The sequence below is a fragment of the Folsomia candida genome, unplaced genomic scaffold (assembly GCF_002217175.1).
Source record: "Folsomia candida strain VU population unplaced genomic scaffold, ASM221717v1 Fcan01_Sc009, whole genome shotgun sequence".
Classification (NCBI taxonomy): Eukaryota; Metazoa; Arthropoda; class Collembola; order Entomobryomorpha; family Isotomidae; genus Folsomia; species Folsomia candida.
In genome coordinates, this window is record NW_019091201.1 from 3,036,451 (window position 1) to 3,052,332 (window position 15,882).

At 37.0% G+C, this 15,882-nt stretch overlaps 7 protein-coding genes across 8 annotated transcripts; 5 read left to right on the plus strand and 2 right to left on the minus strand.

Moving 5' to 3' along the window:
* Positions 1-634: 634 nt before the first annotated feature.
* On the minus strand, positions 635-3,921 carry LOC110853960 (putative inorganic phosphate cotransporter). 2 transcript variants are annotated; one of them, XM_022102338.2, is made up of 10 exons: positions 3,576-3,921; positions 2,981-3,086; positions 2,453-2,910; positions 2,294-2,381; positions 1,970-2,196; positions 1,753-1,905; positions 1,550-1,682; positions 1,265-1,378; positions 971-1,098; positions 635-897 (listed from the first exon to the last, which is right to left on the minus strand). In XM_022102338.2, exons 2-10 carry the CDS (start codon positions 3,054-3,056, stop codon positions 772-774), a joined length of 1,503 nt encoding a protein of 500 aa, XP_021958030.1. In that variant the 5' UTR covers positions 3,057-3,086; positions 3,576-3,921; the 3' UTR covers positions 635-771. The 2 variants fall into 2 exon arrangements, with proteins under 2 accessions (XP_021958030.1, XP_035710760.1); XM_035854867.1 differs by having other exon boundaries at positions 2,981-3,093.
* Positions 3,922-4,944: 1,023 nt separating this feature from the next.
* LOC110853961 (coiled-coil domain-containing protein 174) lies at positions 4,945-6,774 on the plus strand. Its single transcript, XM_022102339.2, has 4 exons — positions 4,945-5,146; positions 5,234-5,469; positions 5,571-6,052; positions 6,135-6,774. Exons 1-4 carry the CDS (start codon positions 5,108-5,110, stop codon positions 6,608-6,610), a joined length of 1,233 nt encoding a protein of 410 aa, XP_021958031.1. The 5' UTR covers positions 4,945-5,107; the 3' UTR covers positions 6,611-6,774.
* Positions 6,775-7,719: 945 nt separating this feature from the next.
* Positions 7,720-9,450, plus strand: LOC110853810 (transcription factor mef2A-like). The gene is made up of 2 exons (XM_022102145.2): positions 7,720-9,097; positions 9,165-9,450. Exons 1-2 carry the CDS (start codon positions 8,228-8,230, stop codon positions 9,339-9,341), a joined length of 1,047 nt encoding a protein of 348 aa, XP_021957837.1. The 5' UTR covers positions 7,720-8,227; the 3' UTR covers positions 9,342-9,450.
* On the minus strand, positions 9,399-10,596 carry LOC110853812 (dynein light chain Tctex-type 1). The gene is made up of 4 exons (XM_022102148.2): positions 10,454-10,596; positions 10,270-10,331; positions 10,031-10,196; positions 9,399-9,950 (listed from the first exon to the last, which is right to left on the minus strand). The coding sequence occupies exons 2-4, from the start codon at positions 10,288-10,290 to the stop codon at positions 9,802-9,804; spliced, it is 336 nt and encodes a 111-aa protein (XP_021957840.1). The 5' UTR covers positions 10,291-10,331; positions 10,454-10,596; the 3' UTR covers positions 9,399-9,801.
* On the plus strand, positions 10,596-11,487 carry LOC110853811 (succinate dehydrogenase assembly factor 2, mitochondrial-like). Its single transcript, XM_022102146.2, has 3 exons — positions 10,596-10,737; positions 10,863-11,091; positions 11,182-11,487. Exons 2-3 carry the CDS (start codon positions 10,948-10,950, stop codon positions 11,485-11,487), a joined length of 450 nt encoding a protein of 149 aa, XP_021957838.1. The 5' UTR covers positions 10,596-10,737; positions 10,863-10,947.
* Positions 11,488-11,569: 82 nt separating this feature from the next.
* Positions 11,570-13,257, plus strand: LOC110853809. The gene is made up of 3 exons (XM_022102144.2): positions 11,570-12,105; positions 12,175-12,659; positions 12,742-13,257. The coding sequence occupies exons 1-3, from the start codon at positions 11,794-11,796 to the stop codon at positions 12,995-12,997; spliced, it is 1,053 nt and encodes a 350-aa protein (XP_021957836.1). The 5' UTR covers positions 11,570-11,793; the 3' UTR covers positions 12,998-13,257.
* A 376-nt stretch (positions 13,258-13,633) lies between these two features.
* LOC110853719 lies at positions 13,634-15,688 on the plus strand. Its single transcript, XM_022102032.2, has 2 exons — positions 13,634-13,784; positions 14,027-15,688. Exon 2 carries the CDS (start codon positions 14,032-14,034, stop codon positions 15,316-15,318), a length of 1,287 nt encoding a protein of 428 aa, XP_021957724.1. The 5' UTR covers positions 13,634-13,784; positions 14,027-14,031; the 3' UTR covers positions 15,319-15,688.
* Positions 15,689-15,882: the final 194 nt, after the last annotated feature.

Genomic DNA, 15,882 nt, shown 5'->3' on the forward strand with positions numbered 1-15,882 from the left:
ATCATCACGAAAGGGGTGAAAATGAGACAAAATATGTAGTTTTGTTCGTTTTATTTGTATTGGTGTGTATCATAATTATTACTTGATCGACTTTCTCCACTACTTTCTCGGGTAAAAAAAACCGAAAAACTTTACACATGCCGATTCATTCGTGGTTTTAGTGTGGCTAAAATATGGCGTGTTGCTTGAGGGAATTGAATCATGAATTTTTCTGCGAGGAAACATGTAACTTCGTATTTACCAAGTTATTCATCATTTTGTCGGCAACTATGCATTTAACAAACTATTCTCGTTCGTTAGTTGGTACACGTAACATCCAACTTGTAGGCTACAAGTTGTAGCATAGTTCATTTAAAAGAAGTGTTTACGACAAATATGCTTTTTATTGCGGTACATGCCTGCATATAAATATGCATGTGCTCCAAACCCATGTATGTATGTAGTTGAATAATGAAGACACGCAATGCTTTTTGCGGTTTCTGCGTAATTTCCTAGGGAAAAGTTTATGGTAGGAAATAAGCATGAAAGTCATTCATTCATTCCAACCTCTAATTGTTGAGAGTACGGTGAAAACGGTGGAAAACAGGCCATTCCAGCCAGCCTCGCCTTTTGCGATGTGATGTACTTAACGGAATTTTGTAATTAAATAAAAATCTCAATTTTATTATTTTACAATGACGTACGTACTTAAATATGTAATTGTTTAAAACGTAACATGATCATCACTCCAGATAAAAACAACAATAGCAAAGCAACAACAACCTTCATCACTTATTTTTTAACTCCCCTGTTCCACTTTTGTTCCGAACCTGAGGCGAATAACGAGTAGAAAATGACATCGACCACATAAATTCCAGCCGCAATGAAGAAAACATACTGCCAGTTTTGCAACGAGGGCTGTAAATAAGTCAAACTCGTTGACACTTGACCATCAAAATGCGGCTTTAATGTGGCTGCTTAATTTTCTTACGTCGTTATTGATCATCAAACCGCACAACCAAGGCGCCCCGAAGCCGGTCAGGTTCGCGAAGGTGTTTGTGATTCCCATCAAAATTCCGGCATGTCGTGGTGCCAGATCCACGTGGTTGCAGACATAACCTGATGATAAGCAAGGATACATAAATCAATCATTTAATGACCTCATGAAAAGTGACATGGGGATCGGAATCAATGCCCGAGACTTACATGTAATTAGTGCATGCAAATGTCTCCACATTTAGATTAAAGATGGTCATTAAATACATGCCGTGACCCAATAACTAACCTGCATATATGGCACCATTGATTCCGACAGCCACCGTTAAAAAGGCCACCGTTGCAACTCGATCACAACCAGAGTAACTGGCTGCAATTAACATTAATGCTGATCCCAAGTGAGCTACATGAAATATAGAATTATATCAATTATTAATGCAGAATGCATGGAACCTGATTGCGTCAGAGGAGTTTTTACACGAATTTATCTTGTAATTTTTATGTCCGACTCGTGTAAAGTCTGACATTGATTGTGCCGTAAAAAATCACGTAAAGATCACGACTTCTTACTTACCAATACTTTGACAACTTTTTCTTACAACTACGGTTCTCAGGATCTTTTTAGATATAAAGTAATCTGCAATTTGTGGAACCATCATGGACACGAACCACATGGTGAGATATGGGAGAGCTGATAACCAAGAGTTCTGTTGCATAACAATGGAAATGAGGGTGACAATTTTGCTTATTTAAATAAAAATGATGAGTATTACGTACATCTTTAATATCGAATTGGAGGACGGTACTGAGATAGGTTGGAAGCTCGGTGAGCAGCGTGTACAGACCCCATGCGTGACCAACGTGTCCGATTATAATTGCCCAGACTGGTAGCGATGTGAAGATTTCGAACCAAGGAGTTGCAGCATTTTCCTGAATTGCAGATTTTTATGAATATATTTATTCAGTTATTTTTTTAAATGGTTTTGTATCTGACCTCATGAGCGGATTGGTCACCAATGCTCTTTTCAATATAGTTGAGTTCCTCTTTTGAGATCCTGGGATGTTCTGTTGGCTTATTGTAGATGAACATTGTCCAAAATACGAACCAGACGAGAGAAATTCCTCCCATTACGTAGAAAACGGAAGGCCAGCCTCCCATTACTCCGCCATGGATTAGATACCCACTGACCACCATGGTTGCCGCTGTACCGAATTGAGCACCTGAATCGGTAAGGAAATGAGAAAAATGTATGGAAGTCATTAACTTCAAGGTATCAATTTAAGGGAAATTCAACACCAAAAAACTTGACCAACTAACCTGCGTAAACTATCCCAGCGAGTTGACTTCTTTCTTCTGGGGGCGCCCAATGAGCTAAAATGTCATGCATGGCAGGTGTCGTTAGTCCCTAAAAAATTCGTTATTGTTTGTAGCACAACTTAAAATCACTGAAAAATTTGAATCTACGTAAGAACGCACCTCCCCCAATCCTTGCATCACTCTACAAAACATGAGAAGATAAGTATGCGTCCTTGCGCAAATTGGAGAGAGAATTGCGAATATGGCCGTAATAAAGAGTCCCAATCCTAACGGCCACTTCCCCCCGTACTTGTCAGATAAAATCCCCCCTGGAAGCTGCGTAATGACATACCCCCAGAAGAAACTTCCTAGAATTAAACCTTGTTCGGCTTCCGTCCAATGATGAAATTCTCCCAGCGTTGCTTCAGCTGAATGGATGTCATCAAGTTTCATGGAGTTATTCGCCGTGTAGACGCAGGCTGATGAGGATTTGTGCGTTTCGTGACCCTGACCATGACCATGACCCGGTTTTGACCCCACCATCGCTACGATGGCGATGGACAAATTGAATCGCATCGCGTAGGAGACGGCAAAGCCCAAAAATCCGAGAAAGGCCATCGTATGTCGGGCACCCCATCCTAAAAACGTGGCAAAATAGGCGTTAACAAAGCATTTTCAGTTAAGAATTATGTATGTCTATCTACCTACCTGAAGGTTTAACTGGTTTAGGGTTCACGGTCTGGTTCAACTCTAATTGAAAATTATTCATTGTTTTGTTCGTCATTGTTCTGCTTGTATGTTGTTGTTCGAGAGTCTGAAACCCAATGAAATGACAAAATATTATGTGTTGTGTGTTAAGTTTCGAAAGTTTAAATGTCCATCAAGTAAATGTAACAAGATGCAAATATTAAAATCAAAATATTATGGATACGTCACACATGCATTCATACGTATGCATTTAGGTCTTGGTTCAAATTATTTAAACGAGACAGAATTAGTTAGTCATGCTGATATTATGTACGACGATCAATTATTATGTGGCATTCCACGGATGGGTTACGTGTGCGTATGCAACCAATTCTCTAAGGATAAGTGTGTTATTGTCCTTATTCATGTACATAAATAATCATTTACCAGTGTTTTCTAGTGTTTGCATACACCGCAGTAATAAGTGCCTTAGTCCTGATTATTCATGCAATAATTGCTACTTTATAAGAACAATGAACTTTAATTATCTGTAGGTAGGTGACATGCATACAAGAGAGGACAAGTAAAATATTATGCAAATATTTACTCCACTTACTACTTTCTTCCAGTTAGAAACCTGTGTTTTTTCGTTTCTTCTTAACTGAATACGATTTTTTTTTGTTAAATACTTAATACTTGGGTTTCCTACTTTTCTGGTGTCTTGAGTCTTCTGGTTCGTGGTCCTCGACAGACTAAAATGCTATTTCTGGCCAAAACCAACCACAAGAAAGTGTGACCTGCACTTATTCACTTGAAACCTTTTTTCCCTTTGCTTGGATGCCTGCCTGTCGTACGATGAGCATCGATCCAGTTCACTTCAATAACTGAATAGGATTTATTAGTGACGAGGGTGACGACGGGTTTCATTTCGTGTAGATCATGCTGGACAAAGAGGAGACAAGAAAATGAATGAATAGAAAGAAATCTACTTTAAATTGGATCGAATGATGTGTGTCGAGATGATTAGAAGAACCATTTTTCATCATCTCATCATCCTAGTTTTTTAGTGGAGTGAAGTTTCACTTATGCAGTAATTATGATCAGGCCAGTTTAAAGTGGTTGTAAAACAGGGTAAAATTGACGGTGATGCGATTAAGTAACCACCAACCACTTCTCAATTATGGGAAGATTGCCACATAAAGATTTTAAAAGCTGGTTAATTAAAGATGCATGGATATAATTTATGCAGATGCGTATTAAGAATTTGAAGTATATGTAATGTATGTAGAAATAAGTCGAAAAATGAAATCATGCTAAGATTTAAAGAAGTAAACTATCTATGAATTAAATTGTGAAATCGAAATTGAGACTTTTATTTAGATACTTTACAAACAACTTTTGCTTGGATTTATAAGTAAAATTTCTGTCATTTTGTTTTGTAGATTTCGTTCAATTAATTAAATTGAATTGACATTCAAATTAACTTTTGTAGACATACTGACCAATTAGAGCTCTGTCACTTACTATTAATTTTGACCCATTAAAAATTAAGTGAAAATCATGAATGAAGTATTTGCATGTGTATATTTAGTATGTACTTATGTAAGTAAACTTAATTTGACTAAAAAAAACGATCTACTATAAAACATAACATTTTATTTTCCATTTTACACAATCTTCGTGCTTATCTCATTTTATGCAATTATCGGATAAAGCATTATAATTCTGCTTGACTTTTTGCATCCCAATTTATAACTTTAGAACTACTATGAACACGTGTTACAACATGTTTTGCATACCAAACTAAATATATAAATCTTTATAAATTATTTACACATACTTAAGTACAATTAAAATATTAATTCTTGTAAATTAATACACATTTACAGAAATTGCACTTGAAAAGTTTGACGTCGTAAATGAAAATCATGGAGCATCTTGAAGCATAAAGCATGCGTCTCATCTTTTTTTTGCAGGTTCTGAACTCTGAACGTCAGAAGAATTCATCATCTTATTTCAATTTACTCTTCTGTCTGTGTGTTCCAAATTGGAACTTCCAATTTAATTGTTGTTATAATTATTGTTATTGTAGACAAGTTAAATTAAAATTGTTTCGCCTGGTGCTACTTTCTTAGCAATTCGGAAAGTATGGATTCGAAAAGAAAGATTGATGTTGGGATATCTTCGGTAAGGAAAAACAGCATTCATTTAACTAGCACACACTTAATAATTCTTAATTTGTGTTTACAATTTATTATTAATTATGCTTTCCAGTCTCTGGTAGACCTGAAGGCTGAATTACTCAAGAAACATGGCGAACTACAATCTTCAAGGAATAAACAAGGTCCCGTCCCCTCGGGTGGGATTAGAGGTGTCCCCAAATCCGTTCGAAAGTCTGTCCTTCTCGAAGCAAAAAATCCTTATGCCTCCAAAAATAAAGGGATCGAACAGCGCTCAAGGAGAGACCTGGAGGAAGTCAAAAATGAAGAAAGAACAATTGAGAAAGCGAAGTGAGTCGATAATAATAATTAATTTTTTATTGGTATTTTATGAGGACTTTTTTTATATTATAATTATAAATATATATCGTAATTAATAATTTATTAACCAGGTCCATCCTAGAGCAGAAAGCAAAGCTTTACGAAAGGATGACATCCGAAGCTCTCGATCACGATGAACAAGAACATCCCGTCTTATCTCGAGCCCTAGTCAATTTTACGCAAAAAGCAATCGACAATATTAAAGAAGCGAATGATAAAGGTCCCCAACAACCACAACGGATTGAGGACGTCGTGGACGACGACGACGACGACGAGGCTGATATCGACAAAGGCTTTGTGGAAGACGAGGAGGAGTGGACAGAATTTAAAGATGGTTTTGGACGAACTCGTCGTTGTCTAAAATCTGACCTGCCTTCGTTTATGTCACGTGACGACACACTTTCCAGACCAATAACAAATCCTGAAATGACATCATCAGTCCCACCCCTTGGAGTAGATCCAATGATTGAAATTAAGCGACAAAAGTGGGAGAAAGATCAGGAAGAGGTGACCAGAAAGGATTCAGTTCATTATCAAGACGTACTTTATGACGGTAATAATCACAGGTTTAATTGTTTGTCATCTATGAGTTAATGTCTTGAATAATTAATTTCAATTAATATTCTTACTTGCAGAGGTTCGCACTCACGGAGTTGGATTCTACGGATTTTCTAAAGATGAAGCTACACGTGCCGAACAGTTAAAAGATCTCAAGAAAATGAGCGAAGAAACTTTAGCCACAAGAGAAAAAGTTTTAAAATCCAGATCGGCCAAAGACTCTGCTTTAGAAGAAAGGCTAAAGAAAGTCCGAGCCAAAAAACGTGCCCAGCTAGGTCTTCCTCCAGAAGAAGAAGAAAAGAAAGAAGTACAGGCCGAATCGTCAAATATCGCCGGTGACAAAGATCAAGAAGATGGACCATCATCCTCCAAAAAAGCAAATGTAGAAACGGAAGAAGTACCTAAAGAAAAAATAATGCGTCCATGGGATTTCGGAAAACCTGGAGTATTCGGACCACAACCAGAGACGTTTGATGAGCTAGACGCTAAATGGTTGAAAGATCGACGAGCTGACCGGCTTAGTGAATTCGCCCCACCGAAATCATACAATTAAAATCGTTGAGTTTTGTTTAAATATTTTAAAATTTAGAGTACAAATACTTTATTTTTATATTTCCAACTTTAGTTTGTATGCTCTTCCAGAGCCTCGCGTGTTAAAAGAAAACAAATAAATTAACAATTTGATCACGATCGATCACTCGTGAATAATTTGTTAAACAAGAAAGTGCACTTTTTATTATCATTTTGGCATTTTTGCTGCATAAAATCATCTGCCAGTTAATTATTAAGTAAACGAATATATTAGCGTTATAAAAATATAATCGTATATTTTTACACAAAAAAGTGGAGAAAATCTGCCTCAAAGGAAGGAAGTCGACAAGATTTGCATGATCTTGAAAAAAAAATTCAATAAACCGGAAGTTCCTCGATCAAAATGTACACACGTATAATGTATATTTCAAATCAACAGCTCTTCACAATAGGTGTAATTTGTGAGCATTATTATTACTGATAATTAAACCAGCTTACAACTCAAGCAAACCCCAGCAATCAAATACCTTGGTTCGTCCATAGACACACTTTGACTCAAATTTTGCCATTTTATTGCAAATATTTTGCACATACGATCTCTTTGAATTCACCCATCATCAAAATTGAAACTGGTTCCTCTCAATTGTATATTGTACGTACAAGCAATTATAGATTTTATACGCAAACTACTACAATACAGTTCGTTTATACAAAATCATGGCCTGGCATTTTGCATGCAGATGCACTTCAATTTTGATACAGCGACGACAAATTGATAAATTGAATAAATTGCAAGTGCCAACAACTCGTGGTTCGTTGTGTCATGCTTTCCCACAAGACATGAGGTTTCATGAGGTTTTCCTTGTTTTGACTTTTCTTAATAAAAGAGATCAGTAAATCACAACCCCCAAGCAAACGCGCTTACAAGGCGTCTACTACCCCCACTTACACGATTTGTAGTATTTTAAACGCTGTCATTCACTCACAGACATGGAAAACCACTATGACTAAATAATCAGTCAAAATCATAGAACAAGAGATCCATCCAAACTGGATTTGCTTCTTCCGATTTTTTTGCTCTTTTATTTTATTGCACTTCAACCTGTTATGTGCGAATGAATGATGACGATGCCAAGATCAAATTAAGCAAGGTAAACTAAAACTACATAATAATATATAAAATTGATGATAATTTGCATCGACTGTAGGTTGGAATTCAAAAATAGCAAAAAATGTAAGTAAAATTACTAAACAAACCAAACCACTCTCTCTCTCGCGTCTATAAGTCGCCAATCCATCCAATATTATTACCTGTTATACATACGTACGTACCCCTTTATCATGCATCCCCTTTAATGGTATTATCAGAAAATAATTTTACTAGATTATGATAAACTAATTCTCTAATCATGCAGCGGCGAATTGTGTGGAGGGTGGATTACGTCGATCTACTATGTAATAGCATTTAGTAAAGTGGATTCTAAAAAATGGTGACCACAAGATTTTGAAGGGACCTTTTATCACTTCAGTTACAGTTTGCAGGCTGGCTCGTGTCGTCGCAAGTGGTGGTCAGTTATTTATTTTGCTGATCAGATTTCAAATTATTTTGACCAAGAGCTTTAGTAACGAATAAATAAAAATGGGGTTGAAGAGGTCACAAGTACATTTGGCAGGATTATTGCTTGTTGTGGGACTTGCTCAGGCTCAATTAGATCGCCCTGGACCGCCTTATCCAGATGCACATCACAATAATGCGATACACCAAGAGTCGTCTGCAAACCAATGGAGGAATCAGGGAGGAGGACGCTATCCGCCAAGAAATCAAGAAAGGCTGCCCTCGCTGAGCCCAAATATTCTGAAAACTTTGTACCGAGCGTTGGGACCCGGTGTTCCAGTTGAATCTCCGACCGAAAGTGCATTTAGAAACCAGAACAATTTTCACAGTTATTATTTACAAAGTCCCCACCAACCAGAGCATAACGTTGAGAAGCAACCTTATCAAGAACCTCCACCCCAACGCTACAATGCTGTTGAACAATCTGGGGTTCAAACGGCTCATGTGTACATACCTTACAGTAATAAAGACTATACGCAAAGACCCATGCCAAATGTCCTTGTTAAGTATCATGCTCAAGGGAAAACGCATGAAAACTATGTTCAACAATATTCACAACCTGACCCTGTAGTTCAAGTACCACAGTACCCACAATCAGACCCTAATACTGCGATGGTCCAAGCAGTGCAGGTTCACCAGTATTCACACACGCAACCAGAAATACAACAGCAACAATATTCGCAACATCAACCGATTGTGCAACAATACCCATCAGTCGTTCAGCAACAGCAAAAGGCACCTCTAGTAAAACAAGAATCTCAAACGGCAAGTCCATCCCATTTTGCGATAAATTTTCAATTGCCCCCAAAGAAACATAGGTCTAAGAAACGACCACATCACCATCATGTCAAAAGCTACACGTACAAGATAAAGTCCAAGGGGAAACATATTCAGGTAAGTAATGGAAAAAATGTGTTTAGAAAAAAAAAATAAAATAAAGATTTTTGTACATTTCTTTCAGGCATTTCCAATCTTTACAACGTTAGGTAAAGGGCTGGACGGCTTGAACGCTGTACGACGCGGAGTAAAGAAAGGAACAGGGCAAGTTGTCGCCACAGGGGTTAAACTTGGAGGAAAATTGGCATATGTGGGGGCTGGAGTGGTAGCAAAAGTTATTAAGGTTGCTTCATCAATTTAAATGATTTACAATGATATGAAAAATATGTTAAAGTTACCCGTGTTGTCTTCATTGTTATTTCTTTGATAAGATTATTTTTATATATTAAAATGAAAAATTTTTACACGCATTTCCAGATTTATACAAGTTACATGTTACGTTATTCTTACATCCTTGCTCCGATATCAAGAAAGAGTTTTTATAGTCGAAATTAGAACCGATGAGTCTGAGGTGGAAAAGTGGAATGGAAATCTCGTGGCGATGCCGTTACTACCTACTTGCGATAAATAATAACGGTAGTAAGGCGAGAAATACGATGTTCTTTTGTATCTTCGGCCAGCATAGTTGGGAGGATATGGCATTGATTATTAATTAAAACCGATGGAATAAATACATATTGTTCTTCAGTGGGATGAGATGACTTGAATCATGATAATGATTAAACTGTCTCGAGGAAATGTAGGAATGTCGTTGAAATAATTTAAATTGCTAGACCAAACACAGAGACGATACAGTACAAAGTCTTGTTCTCCCATCTGACAGTGCAACATCCGTCCGTCGCATTGTCCCAGTAGCACGAACTCGCTGTGTGTAAACCAGCTCCGGACTTCTGCATGATGGTACAGTTTACTAAACAGGAAAAAAATATACAGTTTATAAACTGCGATATCTTCATATTTATACGTAAAGTCAGTGTCTTCTTATCTTACCAATATACTTAAACGGTTTCTGGAGCGCTGTCAAACCAAGGAGACATCCTTCAACGACTGACGATGTCCAAGTACTCACTTTGCTGTTGCAGTAAACTTGTCCCCCGATCACGTTCTCGATCGTTTCCTTCACGATTCCACTTACTTCGTCGGCCACAAATTGGGTCTGAAATTAATTAGATTAAGTTTAAAGTAATTGGTCGTTCCTCATGGTCGCGTCGTAGTTCTCGAAACCTTACCTCTTCATTGAAATCTTCCATTTCAAATATGAAACGTCTCTAAACTACTCGGTAATTTTAATCTGAAAAAATAAAACAATTTTAAAAAGTTACCTTAAGGCAATTATAAAACGACAGGTGACGTGACAATGACAATTTTGTGAGACTTGGAGTTGCGAAACAAGGTCAAAGTCAAAAGTCTTACCAAAAAAGCCACATAAATTTTGAATTTTGAATGCGATTTTTGATGAGCAGTGTGCTCTAATTAAAATTTTAACTAAAATTTAATTTTGACGCAAAATTTTTGGGAAGAACTGGAATTTTATTATTTTTGTTTTTGTTGTCTCGTTCTTTACAAAACTGTCAAACTGCTGATTGGGGCGGAATGTGACTCACGTTTTTACCACAATTCTCAAAGTCAAAGTCAAGGCGAGTTGCGTTGCACGTACCAATTTGCAAGTAATTAATTTTCTCCACTCCTTCAATCCGGTAAGTGCTTATCGTTTCTATCTTGAATAAAGAGGGTCATCTTCGTCTATATATTATGCATTGGCGGTGTGGTGGAATGTTGTCGAATTACATGTTTACATTTGATTTTGTTGTCGTGGTTCTAGCCTGAGCACAACAAAGCAAATCGATCAATTTCGATCCGAAAAGGTACCAAATCACCGAAAACCCGAACCTTGTTTGAAATCCGGGATGTCTAAATTACTTCAAATTGGGACAACCTTAAAACGAATTGCTGTGGGTGGTCAGGCGAGATTTTCTGTATCCAGTGTCGTCAATTCTTCTAATACTGCAGCAAGTGTAACTGGAGAGCCGTGGATTCCACCATATGAACAGGTATTAATAATTATTGATGATTTGATTATAGATAATTGTAGCAAGTTAAGAAGATCTAGATATAAATTTGATGTACATATTATTATTTAGCGCATTGGCGAACCTACTGAAACTATCAGGGCTCGTCTCTTATACCAGAGCCGGAAACGGGGCATGTTAGAGAACGGAATCCTGCTTTCGACATTTGCTGCAAAGTATTTGGATCGTATGACCGAATTGGAACTGAAGGAGTACGATCGTCTCATTAATTTGCCATCGAACGATTGGGATATCTATTACTGGGCGACTGGCGTTAAACCAATTCCTTCCGAGTTTGACACACCCATTCTGCACAAGTTTGCTGGACACGTTAGAAATACGGAGAAAGAACAGCGGTTCAAACAGCCAGATTTGTGAGTGCAGAATGAATAATATATATTAATTATTTTTTAATGTATTGTAAAACGAATAATGGTTTTTCTGTACACTGTAGGAACTGAGTCGTACTACCACCGCAACATAATTATCACCTTATTACCTGACTCTCTCGCAATTAGTCTCTCTTATCAACGAAATTATAGAACATAATAGATAATCAAATTATATATTGAACGAACCCTTCCGTTAGTTTTTTCAATCTGTTTTTGAGATCTAAGTAGACTTTTAAACAGTTTCGCCTAAAATATTTTATCTTCTTCGTCTTTAAATACACCTATTTCAATTATGACGAGTCAGCATCAAAACCTATCAAAAGTTAAGATGGCAAAGTCCGCGACAGACCAGCCTCAGTATTTTACAAAAGTCGCTAGTAGTATTGGTCAAAGTTATACAGCTTTAAATAGAAACAGACCATCAACTATTGGTGGTAGCAGTGGTCGATTAAATTTCAGTAACAATCGAAGCAATCTTCTGGAATATTCACATGTTCCTCTTCCTGACGAACCTGCGGGCTTATACGACACACTCATCACAGATTCAGATATGGCTTTAATGAAGAAAAAATTTGTCAAAGTATCCTCCTCGGGAGAAGTCGAGGTAAGTTATTATGCTGTGCTTAGTTTAATAAGCAAGATTAACAATAAAATATCTAATCTACCCACGTAGATGGACCCAGACATTGTCGAATTTTGTGTCAAGATTACCACCAGCAAAAAAGATGCAGCGCATGCCAAAGAAAGTGTAAAGAAACGAAAAGACTTTGTTTTGACAGTTTTAAAAAAGTATGGAATACCGGATGATGGTGTTCTCGTCTCTACGATTGTCAAACGAATGCCTCGCGGAATAGATGACCTAGACGATCTTTACTTGCAAGAAGCTCAGGAGGAGGCTCATGTGTTGAGGAGAGATCGACTCGCAAAACAAGAAAACGAAGGAGTAGTTGAAGATAACGCAGAGAACAATAATAACCCCACAGCCAAAGATGACATAGCAAAAAAGTTTTTGGTTTATTTCGAAGAAATCTGCGTACGATGCAACAGCCTTGTCCAGTATTTGAAAGTCTTTTCAATCTGCAATGAGAAATTAGATCGACATGTCGAAGTATCTCGTCCGGTAGTAAAATTCTCATCCAATCGTCGCCAGTTATACACGTACGTAATAGTTTAACAGAAAATAACTCGCAATGTATTCATAACGAAGCCTTTAATAAATTACAATGTTTTTAAATTGTAGGCAAAAAGCAGTCCGTCAAGCTATGGCTCATGGAATTCAAAAAGCAAATGAAATGATATCAAGTTCTAAACCACGCGCATCTTTGGGTCGTCTCTACTACTCGGTTGAAGACTCGTTGGAAATTGAACCTGTTCAAGATTACGACTCGATTGATTCTTTCGAGACGTTTACATGGAAGCGTTTGAACAAGTTGGTAAGATGCAACTTGACTTCTGTTTTCGAGTTGGAGCACCACAAAGTTCGCAAACTCATTTGAAAGAAGTAAGAAGACTACCACTGATTTACTGAATCCCCTGAACCATGAATGACGCTAGTCTTACTTGACCTAGACATATAGACAAAGGTTATGTCATATCTAATTATTTTGTAACAACCAAAATTGTTTTGTGATTTTCATTGAATGCATGTAAACCAATTTTGCAACTTTCAGACAATACTAGATAGTGTCAACTGTAGGACAAACCTTGGAAAGTTGCATTATTGAATAAACGCTCTAGCACTTCTAAACTCTATAAATTCATTACTCACAATCAGATTAATTTATTTCTCGGATTAATAACATTTGTACAGAAATGGTGACTCATGCATAACACCTCGGCTAATTGCAAACTTTCACTCACATGCAATTGTCTCGAGAAATACGTCGAAAATAGGAAAACATGTTTTTATATAAAAATTTGACAACTTTCTCATATATGCATGCAGTATTTAAATTTTAGAAAAGAATGATAAACCATTTCACAAAAGAGTTTCATTGCATTAACAAATATTCATATATAGATCATGCAACTAAAAAAAGCTGTATCTGGATTTACTGGTCTACATAAAAGGCACATGCGCTGTATGCAAATATTATCCCGGGTTGCATCATCAACGTTCTTTGTCTCTTTCTCTTGCACATGTATATACATATATGGATAGAATTGAACTATATAAAATCACGTCAACTCACGGAAACGTTTCATTAGTTATTGAGACATCAAACGTGAAGGGTGTGTGAATATTATCCAGTTATAAAAGTTCTTTGGTCACATCAATTATTAGTAAGTTCATTCAGAAAACCTCTAAATCTAAACTATATAAAGCAGGCGAGTGTATCGCTGCTGGCTGGGTCGGTGGCTTAGTTGAGAAGTTAACCTCTCCTTTTCTCTCTCCACTCTGCAGAGAGAACAGGAGAGGCTAACTTCACTAATGTTGGGGTAACGGGCTTATCGACGGGCCTATTTTGCACGTCAATTGACGGGCTTCTACACTAACATAAATTCTAATTTATATTCATTTGCAGGGACGATGGAACTTGACAAGCATGCGCACCAATCAAAATATCAGCTTTATTCCGGAAATGTCATAAAAAGTTTGACAGTTAACAATTTGGGAAAATTATACCCACATCAAATAAAGGCGCTATTGGCAGTGAAGGCATATTTCGACAGCAGTCCGAACATTCCAGAACATCCAGCATTGGTCGTTGCCCCAACAGGCGCCGGAAAATCAGGGATAATTTCTTTGTTGCCGTATGTGTTGGGATCAGCGAAAGCTTTTGTCTTGTCACCTTCCTTGTGCATCACCGATCAATTGGAGAAAACGTTCGGGCTAAAAAATGAAAACGTAAAGGATAGCTTTGTCTTTGAAATTGGACTGGTGAAAGAGGAGGATTTGAATGGATTTTTAGAACGTGGTCTGGTGATTAGAAATGCAACTGCACCGGTGAACATGAAATGGTCAAACTTGGTTATAGTTAACGCACAAAAATTTAGCACAAGAAGTAGCTGTAGACTTGCAATGCCCACGGCTCTCCAAGAAGATTGTGACGAGGAAATACGTGACATGAAAGCTGTTATTAAAAAAATCCAAGAGAATTTCATGTCGTTCACCACCCTTATTGTTGACGAAGCTCACCATTATCCAGCCTCAACCTGGGATTTAATTGTTAAGGAATTTAAAGGCAAACAAATTGTGTTCCTTACTGCTACTCCGTATCGAGGATCGGGCAAGGATCCATTATGGAAAGGTCAAGAAATTACGCACAAAATCAACCAGCAAACACTGATCGATAATAATACTCTCCGTCCCATTGAATTTCGAGAAGTAAAGAACAGTGAAATACCATGGAGCACTAATTTTGGCGAATCTGACTGGCAGCTTAAAAAGTTGGAACGTATTATTCTTGAAATTATCAACGACCATGATCGACAAGTGCCTGGTGTGCAGCATAAAGCTATGGTTCTGGTGAACACCATTGCAGAAGCCGAAGATGGGTCAGCAGCCATGGACAGATCTACATATTACACTTCACAAGATGGGACACAAAATCTTCGAGCGTTTGAAAATGGCTTGTACCGAATTTTGTTTGTATGTGGCAGACTTTTAGAAGGATATGATAATAGCGAAATTAGCGTTTGTGTAATCTTACGGAATGTAGGAAGTCCAGGTATTTTCACCCAATTTGTGGGAAGATGCATTCGAACTAATCCTAAAGATGGATCAGACACTGTAACTGCCGTCGTACTTTCACCCGAAGTTTACAAGCAGCAGAAGAACTTTAATGAGTATAAGAACTATAATGGACTTATCTAGAAAAATTTGTCTCTAGTAATACGCTTATAGCAATATGACTGATAAAAGGAGTTTTATATTTGTAATGCATAATCTTTATAAGTTCATAAGTTTTTAATTTTTGACTATCATTCCTTTGAGTTTTTATTATTTTAAAAGAGCTGGACCTAAATGTGTACTACTCTTAAATTCTCATTATTTGACTTCAACCCCATTGTATCTTCGATTATGTCACATTTTTCATCTCAGATATAAATATGCGTTTATATGTATAATGTACAACTTCAGTTATTAGTGTTAATTCAATACATACTTTTGTAATGCATAATATAAAGTTTTTGCTGTTTAATATTTATTGATTTTGTAATAAAAGTTTTTTAATTGCTCTGCATAGACTGTTTTTATTATTATGTAGTAACTTGATTACAAACGAGAATAATCAAGATGACACCCACCCAAGAAAATACGACCTCAGTCCAATTATTTTGCAACAACCAAAATTGTATTTTTCAATGTATGTGTGCATAATGTAAACCAATTTTGCAACTTTCAGACAATATTATCAACTTTAGAACAAACCTTTGA

Bases quoted from the DNA above. Each gene is read 5' to 3' on its own strand.
- LOC110853960 (XM_022102338.2), bottom strand. From the start codon at position 3,056: ATGACGAACAAAACAATGAATAATTTTCAATTAGAGTTGAACCAGACC. The intron at 2,911-2,980 runs GTAGGTAGATAG...CCACGTTTTTAG, and splicing joins TAAACCAGTTAAACCTTCAG to GATGGGGTGCCCGACATACG. The intron at 1,906-1,969 runs GTCAGATACAAA...TCTGCAATTCAG, and splicing joins GTGACCAATCCGCTCATGAG to GAAAATGCTGCAACTCCTTG.
- LOC110853812 (XM_022102148.2), bottom strand. From the start codon at position 10,290: ATGGAAGATTTCAATGAAGAG. The intron at 10,197-10,269 runs GTAAGGTTTCGA...AATTAATTTCAG, and splicing joins TGGAAGATTTCAATGAAGAG to ACCCAATTTGTGGCCGACGA. The intron at 9,951-10,030 runs GTAAGATAAGAA...TTTCCTGTTTAG, and splicing joins GAAACCGTTTAAGTATATTG to TAAACTGTACCATCATGCAG.
- LOC110853810 (XM_022102145.2), top strand. From the start codon at position 8,228: ATGGGGTTGAAGAGGTCACAAGTACATTTGGCAGGATTATTGCTTGTT. The intron at 9,098-9,164 runs GTAAGTAATGGA...CATTTCTTTCAG, and splicing joins CCAAGGGGAAACATATTCAG to GCATTTCCAATCTTTACAAC.
- LOC110853719 (XM_022102032.2), top strand. From the start codon at position 14,032: ATGGAACTTGACAAGCATGCGCACCAATCAAAATATCAGCTTTATTCC.
- LOC110853809 (XM_022102144.2), top strand. From the start codon at position 11,794: ATGACGAGTCAGCATCAAAACCTATCAAAAGTTAAGATGGCAAAGTCC. The intron at 12,106-12,174 runs GTAAGTTATTAT...CTACCCACGTAG, and splicing joins CCTCCTCGGGAGAAGTCGAG to ATGGACCCAGACATTGTCGA. The intron at 12,660-12,741 runs GTACGTAATAGT...TTTAAATTGTAG, and splicing joins AATCGTCGCCAGTTATACAC to GCAAAAAGCAGTCCGTCAAG.
- LOC110853811 (XM_022102146.2), top strand. From the start codon at position 10,948: ATGTCTAAATTACTTCAAATTGGGACAACCTTAAAACGAATTGCTGTG. The intron at 11,092-11,181 runs GTATTAATAATT...ATTATTATTTAG, and splicing joins GGATTCCACCATATGAACAG to CGCATTGGCGAACCTACTGA.
- LOC110853961 (XM_022102339.2), top strand. From the start codon at position 5,108: ATGGATTCGAAAAGAAAGATTGATGTTGGGATATCTTCG. The intron at 5,147-5,233 runs GTAAGGAAAAAC...TATGCTTTCCAG, and splicing joins TTGATGTTGGGATATCTTCG to TCTCTGGTAGACCTGAAGGC. The intron at 6,053-6,134 runs GTAATAATCACA...TCTTACTTGCAG, and splicing joins TCAAGACGTACTTTATGACG to AGGTTCGCACTCACGGAGTT.